The 10,517-nt window shown below is 40.8% G+C and overlaps 1 protein-coding gene across 1 annotated transcript in view; it reads left to right on the top strand.

The window, feature by feature from the left end:
- Positions 1-10,517, top strand: part of Armc1 (armadillo repeat containing 1) — a 32,903-nt gene that overhangs the window by 17,694 nt on the left and 4,692 nt on the right. The window contains exon 4 of the mRNA XM_021195829.1: positions 2,202-2,391. Within this exon, the coding sequence (XP_021051488.1) occupies positions 2,202-2,391 (190 nt within the window). The remainder of the gene's footprint in view (positions 1-2,201; positions 2,392-10,517) is intronic.

Genomic DNA, 10,517 nt, shown 5'->3' with positions numbered 1-10,517 from the left:
CCATCCATCCATCCACCCATCCACCCATCCATCCATCCATCCATCCACCCACCCACCTATCCACCCATCCATCTATCCACCCATCCACCCACCCACCCATCCACCCATCCACCCATCCACCCATCCATCCATCCATCCATCTACCCACCCATCCATCTTCTGTGAGTGTGTGCTTGGTTGTAGATGTCAGAGGATAGCTTGAGTTAAGCACCTTTAACTGCTAAATTACCTCACTGTATGGTGATTCCTTGCCCCACTACTAGTAAAATACTTATTACCCATTCTAATTTTGTCCCACAATCCTTTTAATAGTAGAAATAAAGATTGATAACTAGATAAGACAGAAAGACATTGCAGTTCATTTGGTTTCTGTAGATCTTAGTATTTGAAGGTTTCCTTTCAAGCTTCTCATGTTTTGTTTGTTTGTTGATTTGTTTTTCTGCCCTTCAAGGTTAGGAAAAGTTACCTCTGCTCACTAAAATAAGCATTTGAAGCATTTGTATTTGAATGGTGTGTTAATGTAGTAGTCTAAGACTATCACAGGTGGACTCTGATGCTACCTCGAATCTCTTTGGGTGCGGGGGAATCAAACTCCATTTCTCACTCTTGCATGGCACGTACTTTCCCTACTGAGCTCTCTTCTTGGCCCTGCTAATATTTCTTAAAATGGCATTGGATCTTTTTTAAACAATGAAAATTATCTGTACTGCAGCTGTCTGCCTCTACAGTTCAACTTTAAAAATAGCTTAAGCTACCTGAACCAATAAAAAAAAAAAAGATGATTTGAACAAGAATTGTGGTAGTAGTAGTGGTCCAAAGAAATTTGGTAACTTGATCTTGTTACTTGGTTTCCTAGTTAATGATTTCAATTAAATGTAGTTTTGTGCCATGCTAGGATCGATTATGAATCTCAGTCATGTTTTTAAGGAAACTAGGAGATTGTTATATCCTAGTCAGGCCTGGTGGCTTATTCTAAGTGTCTTAGGGATTCTATTGCTGTGAAGAGACACCATGACCACAGCAGCTCCTTATAAAGGAAAGCATTTAATTGGGATGGCTTCCAGTTCAGAGGTTTAGTCCATTGATCACTGTGGGAAGAATGGCAGTATGCAGGCAGACATGGTGGTGGAGAGGTAGCTGAGAGTTCTAAATGAGGATCAGCAGGCAGCAGGAAGAGAGAGTGACACTGGGCCTGGCTTGAGCACACCATACCTCAAAACCCACCCACCAGTGAAATACTTTCTCCAACAAGGCCACACTTCCTAATTGTGCCACTCCCTATGAGTCTGTGGGGGCCATTTTAATTACAATTATCAGAATGAGGGAGAGAAAGTTAGCCTGGACTGTGTAAAAAGTTGAAGGGAGTCGCTGGAGAGATGGCTCAGCAGTTAAGAGCACTGACTGCTCTTCCAGAGGTTCTGGGTTCAATTCCCAGTAACTACATGGTGACTCACAGCCATCTGTAATGGGATCTGATGCCCTCTTCTGGAGTGTCTGAAGACAGCTACAGTGTGTGTGTGTGTGTGTGTGTGTGTGTGTGTGTGTGTGTGTGTGTGTATATATAATCTTTAAAAAAAAGTTGAAGGGAGATCTTATAGGCTAAATGCTTTGTCTACATTATTGATGATTCTTTTATTTTTTTTTTTTAAGATTTATTTATTTTATGTATGTGAGTACACAGACACACCAGAAGAGGGCATCAGATCCNATTACAGATGGTTGTGAGCCACCATGTGGTTGCTGGGAATTGAACTCAGGACCTCTGGTAGAACAGTCAGTGCTCTTAACCACTGAACCAAATCTCCAGCCCATTATTGATGATTCTTATTCTTTCCTTTTCATTTGTTGAATCAGAATCTTGTATTATAGATTGGTATCAAACTTGTGTAGCCAAGGAAGACCTTGAACTTCCTGACTCTTGCTCCTGGATGTGGTTACTATAGAAGGATGTCAGTTGTACCTGTTTATGTGATACTGCTAGAAACTGAATATAGCGCTCTATACATGTTAGCCCCACACTCTGACATCTGAACTGTACCACCAGTCTCCGTTATTGATTATTCTAAGACTCATTGGTGTTTCTTTTTAATTGAACAAGGAATCAGGCTAAATGAAACAAAACTCATCAAAGTCAAGAAGTAAAATTATAAAACCAGTAAAAGTGACTTTATGCTTTTTTTTTTTTTTTTTTTTCCTTCAAGGACTACAACTCCAGGAGAAACAAAACTTCTGGCCTCAGAAATCTATGACATCCTTCAATCCTCCAGTATGGCTGATGGTGATAGTTTTAATGAAATGAATTCACGTAGAAGGAAAGCTCAGTTTTTTTTGGGAACTACAAACAAACGGGCCAAAACAGTAGTTTTGCACATAGATGGTCTCGATGATACGGTAAGACTTGTAGATGTGGTTCATAAGACGACAATGAGAAATTGTATCACCAAACATGTTCTTTGCAGTCACTTGCTAACATGTTCTAAGAAAAAGTTGCAATATTAATAGTTTATACTTAAGACAAAAAGGTCATCTTGTGCTAAAGATTTGGCTAATCAGCATACATAGCAGTTTTAAATGTAATAGTAGGAGTTAAAGAATGTGTAATGAAACATCTGAACTGACAGAAATGTAAGACTTGTACATAGGTCTCATTAGAGCTGTGCATGATTTATGTAGATGATTTTACCTTAGCAGTGTCAGAAAGGAGCTAGGTCCTGTAGGTGTTAAAAGGCCCTGTGGTTAGCGTGACGTCTCAGGGCTCATCAGTATCGTAGTGGTCTGCAGTGCTACTTGGCTGTGTTTCTGCATCTTGGCTCTTAGAGGCCTGGAAAGAGCCTGTCTGTTATAACTTCTTTTAAAGCACAGTGCCAGTATCTTCTTGGGTATATACCTAGTGGCATTGCTCAGACATACGGTAATTGTAAGCTTAACTTTTTTCATGAACCATCAGATTGTTCACAGTGGTTGCACAGTGTTATATTTCAACCAGCATTGTGCGAGGGGCCTAATGTTTGCACATCCTCTAGTAGATTTGAGGTTTCATAGTTTTGATCTATAGTCTCCTGATAACTAGTGGTGTGGAGCAGCATTTTAGACATGCATTGGTCATTGCTTTAGTGGTTAAGTTAGGGTTGATTTATATCTTTCACTTCAGATTTATATTTGAGGGAAATACTCATTTCCTCTTTGTTCTTTGTCCAGTTTTAAGTGGTCTTTTCTTGCTCAGTGTTGACTGTGTATACTGTTAACCACTGAGCCACCTCTCCAGCCCCATATTTGTACATTTTATTGAAATCATTTGGCTCTGGGCTTTGCTTTGTGGACAGTTTTTTGACCATTAATTGAATCTCTTTGCATGCTTTATTAGATCTTTTTATCTTCTTTTTCCTTTTTTTTTTTTTTTTTTTTTTGGAAGTTTTGATTGTTTATATCTTTGTAATAATGTTTACATTTTGTTGAGGTTGTTAATATTGGCAAACAGTTAGTCACATTGCTTGTAAGGCTAAATCCCTTGAACTAAAAATTCAAGTTTTGAAATGCTTCAATGTCCAAACTTTTTTATTTTTATTTTTTTTGTTTTATTAGATGCTCTCTTTATTTGCATTTCAAATGTTATTCCCTTTCCTGGTTTCCCCTCCCAAAACCCCCTATCCTCTCCCCCCACCCCCTGCTCACCAACCTACCCACTCCTGCTTCCTAGCCCTGGCATTCCCCTATACTGGGGCATAGAACCTTCACAGGACGAAGGGCCTCTCCTTCCATTGATGACCAACAAGACTGTTCTCTGCTACATATGCAGCTGGAGCCATGGGCACCGCCATGTGTACTCTTCAGTTGGTGGTTTAGTCCCTGGGAGCTCTGGGCATACTGGTTGGTTCATATTGTTGTTCCACCTATGGGGCTGCAAACCCATTCAGCTCCTTGGGTCGTTTCTCTAACTCCTCCATTGGGGACCCTCAGTGCAATGGTTGGTTGAGAATATCCACTTCTGTATTTGTTAGGCACTGGTAGAGCCCCTCAGGAGACAGCTATATCAGGCTCCTGTCAGCAAGCACTTGTTGGTATCCATAATAGTGTTTGGGTTTGGTGAAGCAGGTGAAGCAGGCTCTGGATGGCCTTTCCTTCATTCTCTGCCTCCACATTTTGTAACTCCTCCCATGGGTATTTTGTTCCCCCTTCTAAGGAGGACTGAAGAGTCCACAGTTTGATCTCCCTTCTTGAGCTTCATGTGGTCTGTGAATTGCATCTTAGGTATTTTGAGCTTCTGGGCTAATATCCACTTATCAGTGAGTGCATACCATGTGTGTTCTTTTGTGATTGGGTTACCTCACTCAGGATGATATCCTCCAGATCTATCCATTTACCTAAGAATTTCATGAATTCATCATTTTTAATAGCTGAGTAGTACTCCATTGTGTAAATGTACCACATTTTCTGTATCCATTCCTCTGTTGANGGACATCTGGGTTCTTTCCAGCTNCTGGCTATTATAAATAAGGCTGCTATNAACATAGTGNAGCATGTGTCCTTATTACNNGTTGGAGCATCTTCTGGGTATATGCTCAGGAGTGGTATAGCTGGGTCCTCAGGTAGTACTAGGTCCAATTTTCTGAGGAACCGCCAAACTGATTTCCAGAGTGGTTGTACCAGCTTGCATTCCCACCAGCAGTGGAGAAGTGTTCCTCCCGTAACCAGACACTTGAGTTTTTAATCTTAGCCATTCTGACTTGTGTGAGGTAGAATCTCAGGGTTGTTTTGATTTGCATTTCCTTGATGACTAAGGATGTTGAACATTTCTTTACAAACCTTATTTTTTAAATATCAATATGATGCTCAAAAGGTTTGGAGTTGGAAAATAAAATTTTATTTTCGATTAATCTGCTCATGAAATAAGCCAATTCAGGCCAAATTACAGATATAAAAGCAGCTCTTGACGGGTTCACTGAAAATGGGGCCAGGAAAATCACCATGTAGACAGGGAGACAGGGATGGAGAGAGGGACGGAGAGACAGAGAGGGAGAGAAAGAGAACACAAAAAGAAGAGGAACCCAGGGAGGGATGGAGGGAGGAAGAGGGAAAAGGAGATGGAGAGATTGAGAGATCGATCTGGGGTGACAGGAGGGCCCTTTTTGTACACAGCACACACCTGGTACAGGCAGGTGATGATGCAGGCAGTTGCTAGGTCCCTGAGAACAGGCCAGTGGAATAGCCTGTGTGTTAATGGGGTAAGTGTTAGGGGTCCCTGGTTTGAAGCCCAACATAGATTTCTAAACCTTATTTTAAGTGTATGAATGTTTTGCCTGCATATGAATATATGTATTAGAGGCTGGCACTGAATCCCTGAAACTAGAGCTTATGAACGTTGTTAGTTACCATGTAGATGCTGGGGCTTCTGCAAGAAAACAGTTTTTCTAAACCGCTGAACCATCTTTCCAGCCTAAGAATGAATGATTTTTGAATTTGAGATGTTTAACTAGTGAGGTTTACACAAAAGTATAAAATCTAGAAAAAACTCCCAGATCCAAAAGCTTTGATCCCAAGACCAGACAAAGGATACTTAACCTTTCATAACCTTTTATTTTTATAAGGTTGGCAGTAATATTTCCTTCTTTATTCCTGAGTTTAGGGATTGGCTTTTTCTTGGAAGTTGAAGGTTTATCAGTTTCATTGACCTTTTCAAAGCCCCAAGTGTCCCATTACATTTTAAATTGGGGATGCACATGTGACCGTGAACAGAAGCTGCTTCTCTCCTGCCCTGGGGCCCGCTCAGGGTGTCACACTTGGTAGCAGGCGCTCTTGAGCTCCAGCAGTTCTACCTCAGCCTCAGGAACGCTGTGTGCTCTGATCATAGGAATATGCCGCTATGCTGGAACTGAGAACCAACTTTTTTAAAGGACACCAAGGTTTTATTGAGAAATAAAGTTAACAGTTCTTAGCAGCAGGGAGTAGACCAAGATGTGCCAAGAACCGCCTTGTGATAAAGATTTTTCTCATAAAGAATTTTTTTCATGCTCTCAATCTGTCTAGCTGCTTCAAAGCAACTATTTTCTCCTATCCCTTTCTCCCTCCACTTATCTATCTCCTCCCTCCCCCTTCTTCCTCCACTTCCTCCCTTCCCCTCTGTCTATCTCCTTCCTTGTTCACTTCTTCCAGTCCCTTCTTCCCCTCTCTTTTCCCTCCTCTTCCCCTCCACTCCCCCCCTTGCCTCTCCGCCTTACCCACTTTGTCCCATCCCCCTTCCTCCTCTACTTTCTTGCCTGACTTTTACTTTTTCTTCCTTTCCCCCCTCCCAACAGGTTCTATATCCTTCAGTATTGCAACTTGAACAGTCAACTTTCCAACTTGATTTTCATAGGTTCCAATGCCCTCCTTTTACTTTTGTTTAAAAGTGGTTTTATTTTCGATGGATTTGGACTCCATGATGACTTTCCTCTACTGCACTTTGAAATAGCCACACACCATGTTGTGTTCAGACTTCTGCTGTCATTTGTCTTGTCTTCCTCTCGGCTTGCTCCCCTGCTGCCTGCTTCTCAGTTGTTCAGGTCCTTACTGGCTTGATTGAGGTGGATTTCCCTTTCTTATGCCAAGGCAGAGGAGTCTTTCCCAGCTAGCTCTAGGGCACACAGCATCTTGAATGATAGGGTTGTGCTCTGGGATCTGAGTTTGAAGTTCTCTAGTTAGCAGGAGTCCAGTCTTTTCTTTGTCTTTTTCTGTTTCCATTAAATCTGTGGCCGTTTTGTATGGATTTTTCCCATCATATCCTCAAAACAAAATTTTCTCCCTTTTTCCTGGATCTATCAGGGATTCTTGTTTGTTTGTTTGTTTTTCGAGACAGGGTTTCTCTGTATAGCCCTGGCTGTCCTGGAGCTCACTCTGTAGACCAGGCTGGCCTCGAACTCAGAAATCCGCCTGCTTCCCAAGTGCCAGGATTAAAGGCGTGCGCCACCACGCCCGGCTAGGGATTCTTAATTATGTGCTGTCTGCCACTTGATATTTCTTCGAGTTCACTGATGTCCTGTTTACTTCATCCTTTCCCTTACACTTAACGATTGTTTCTGTGTTCCTTAATATCTTCTCTGAGTGCTGAGTTTGTTATTATTCTTCCCCAGTGTGTCTTATAAACATCGTTTTTACAGCGTATTTTCATGTTTTGACTTAGATATTTTATGATGTCACCATAGCACATTTATACTGTATCTTCTTGAACGTAGAAACATTTTAGGAAAATTGTTAATGCCCCTGTGCACTAACTCCACCACCTGTAATGTTTCTGAATATTTTGGCTTTTGTAGTTTAGTGTTTGTTTGCTTCTTTTGAATGTCTAGTGGCAGATATCTTGTGCTTTGGGGAACACAGAATTCGTTTGTATGCACAGCCTGTAAATGCTCCTCAGCTGTATTCTGTTTTGTTTGGTTTTTCAAGACAGAGTCTCTCTGTAAATTCCTGTCTGTCCTGGAACTCCCTCTGTAGACCAGGCTGTTCTGCCTGCCTCCTGAGAACTGGAACTAAAGCTGTGCCTTACTATCCCTGCTCAGCTTTATTGTGAACCGACTGTTGCTTGTTAGTGGTTGGATCTTGAGCTCCGTTTTAAAGTTTTATTATGTAGGGCCATGCTTTTCTACCTAGGGGTAAGTTTGGTACACTGCTGAGGCAATGCACTTCCTACCCTGTGGACTTAGAGTTACTGTCTAGTGTAGTTCCTGAGGCTGTGATGCATTCCTAACCTAGTGTGAGCCATAGAGTTGTTCTTTCTGTTCCTCCCCAGCAGAGTTTTGCTCAATATCGGGTTGCTTCCTAGCATCCATGCACTGGTCATCAATCAGCTCGCAGTGACCACTGCCCACTTGACTCTGGAGACTGGCTGTCTCTCTGTGTGGCTCCTTCCTCTTTTGTCCTCCTCTCATTCTTAATTTGCTTTGCCCTGAGAATTATAGTTGCTTCCTTTAACTTCCCTTAACTTGGTCCTGAACTCAGGGAGGCTTCTGAGTTCTGGTTGGTTTCTGTTAGACTTTTTGTTGCTATATCAAACTACTTAACAGTAAATAAGTTTAGTAAATAAGTATGTGTGTATTAGGGGGTGCTTCTACAGTTTTATTATCTGTGACAGGACCAAATACGTTAACAAATAACTTACTGAAACTGAGCTACAAAAGCCCAAAAAATTTCTAGAAAATTCTAGAAGTTTTCTGATAAATAAAAATTGATTAAGTGGAATATATTAATATACATAAAATATCTCTAATGTATCCTGTTGATTATGTTGAGTATGAGAAACAGTTACTTTTCAAAACTAACACAAAAATCCAAAAGGGGTAAAGTGATAGTTCAGCACATAAGAATATTTGGTGTGCAATCATGAGGACCTGAGTTGTATCTTCTATGCATGCATGGGTGCACATATGCAAGTACATACATGCCTCCCACTCTCCTCTCTCATATATACCACACGCTCAAACCTAACTGCTCACAAATATAGGCCAATATATAGTAATTGTGACTGTGCTTGCCAAAATCTGAAATACAGCTGGATTGATGAGGATAGTCTCCTGAAGGTCAAAGCAAAAGACAGTTTCTTAATTACAGGCACTGGATAGTGGGAATAAGCAAAGACAAATCGAATAAGATGTGGTGAAGTGGGAGATGGGATAATTAGCACCCTGCTTTAAAGTATAAAGGTCATGTGTAAAGGTATCTATTACCCTCCTGGTGTAATTGTTGTCTTGACTTACTGCCTCTGTCAGTCCTAGTCCTGGGAGCGTCTAGCCTCTGTACAATCTGATCTAGGCCTAGAATATTTTCAGCATCTGAGACTGAGGGTGCTGAACAGTTGCACCCTTTCTTATCCTTTCAGTACTCTGCCTAGTTGGGTCAACTCCGCTGTTCTGTCTCAAACTCCTCTCCTAAATGACTGATTCAGTCTGGCTCTCTCTCTCAGCCTCTCCACCTTTGCTTGGCCTCAAACTAACTCTGGCAATCTGTTCTAATCTTCTGGCTTCTAATCTTCTGTTCTTCTCAGGCTCGTTCTGTCTTCACCTGTATCTACCTTGTTCTCTCTTCAACCTGTTTCTATAAAACTCTTCTGGTAAAACTGCCTCCTTTTCCTTTTCGTCTGTCATCCATCCATTTGTCTGCACTGCTTTCTTAAGTAGTTTCCCTTTCTTCCCTTTTCTTATGAGAGTTAGATATATCCTATTCTGTCAAATCTTTCTCAGATTGGTCACTTTGTCTGCCACTCAATTAGACATAACTTTCAAACATGGGTACTTTCTTCTACAAACTAACTTTACTCTCATTGTTTGAGATTAAATGTGTACTAAGGGCAAATCTGTATTCCCAGCCAGAGGGATTAAAGGTGTGTGCTAAGGGTGAGACACCACAGCTAGCAACAGGGTTTTCCAGTAAACAACATAGTCTCATGGTTCACAGTGTGATCAAATATCTTCCAATAGCCATGTGTCACAGTGTCAAGACTAACAGGAAAATAAAAACCAAAAAGAGAATTTTTTTTTTTTTTTTCTGATCAAGGCTCAAAGTTTAATATTCAGCTCTGTGTTTATATAGGGAAAACCCACAGACTCAGCCTTTGTTTCAGCTGGATTGTGTTGCAAAGCAAGATCAGCTGGCAGTCTGCTCCTGTAAGAAATTGCAGGTGAAGACTCTGGCTATGTCTAGGTTGGTGGAGGACCAACTGTGGCAAACACTTAAGGTCTATTTAGCCTGCTCAAGGCTGGGGGGGAAGGGCACAGCAGTTCTAGATGTCTGAGGAAGCAAACTGAGCAAGCCCAAAGTAGCAAGCCAGTAAGCAACACTCCTCCATGGTTTCTGCTGTTCTTTGTACCTCCTGGTTCATCCCTTGAGTTCTTGCTTTAGCTTCCCTAAAAAGATTGTGATTCAAGCTATGTAAAGTATGTAAACCTCTCAGACATGTTCCTCTTAGTCGAGGTATTCACAGCAATTGGAGGCAATCTATGACCCAATTAAACTGTAGTAATTGAGAAAACCTAGAAGAAAACCCACAGCAATCACTCATGTTTATCTTGTGATACAAAAGTGCTTGTTGTGAGAAAGAGAAGCTGGAAGTTTATCCATGAGAAGTACAGATATAGAAAAATGCCCAGCCAAGAACATCAGCTGGCTACTTCAGCTTCCCCATTTGGTTTCTATTACATGTTTTAAATTCCCATTCTATTCATTTGTTTGTCTGTCTGTCTGTCTGTCTGTCTGTTATCTGTCTATCTATCTATCTATCTATCTATCTATCTATCTAATTTTATCTATCTCAGTTTGTATTTATCTATGTTTTTATGATGTATGTATGTATCTCGCTATATATGTTTGTATGTATGTATGTATCTCACTATATATGTTTGTATCTATCTATCTATCTATCATCTATCTCTCTACCTATTGATCTATCATCTATCTACTCTCTCCTTATCTATCCTATCTATTCTTTTTTTTTCACATTTTTTTAAATTTTCTTTATTTACATTTCAAATGCTATCCCGAAAGTTCCCTAT

This window comes from Mus pahari, chromosome 4, assembly GCF_900095145.1.
Source record: "Mus pahari chromosome 4, PAHARI_EIJ_v1.1, whole genome shotgun sequence".
In the NCBI taxonomy this organism is placed as follows: Eukaryota; Metazoa; Chordata; class Mammalia; order Rodentia; family Muridae; genus Mus; species Mus pahari.
Note: the sequence above shows the minus strand (reverse complement) of the source record. Positions and strands in the feature narration are given on the sequence as shown.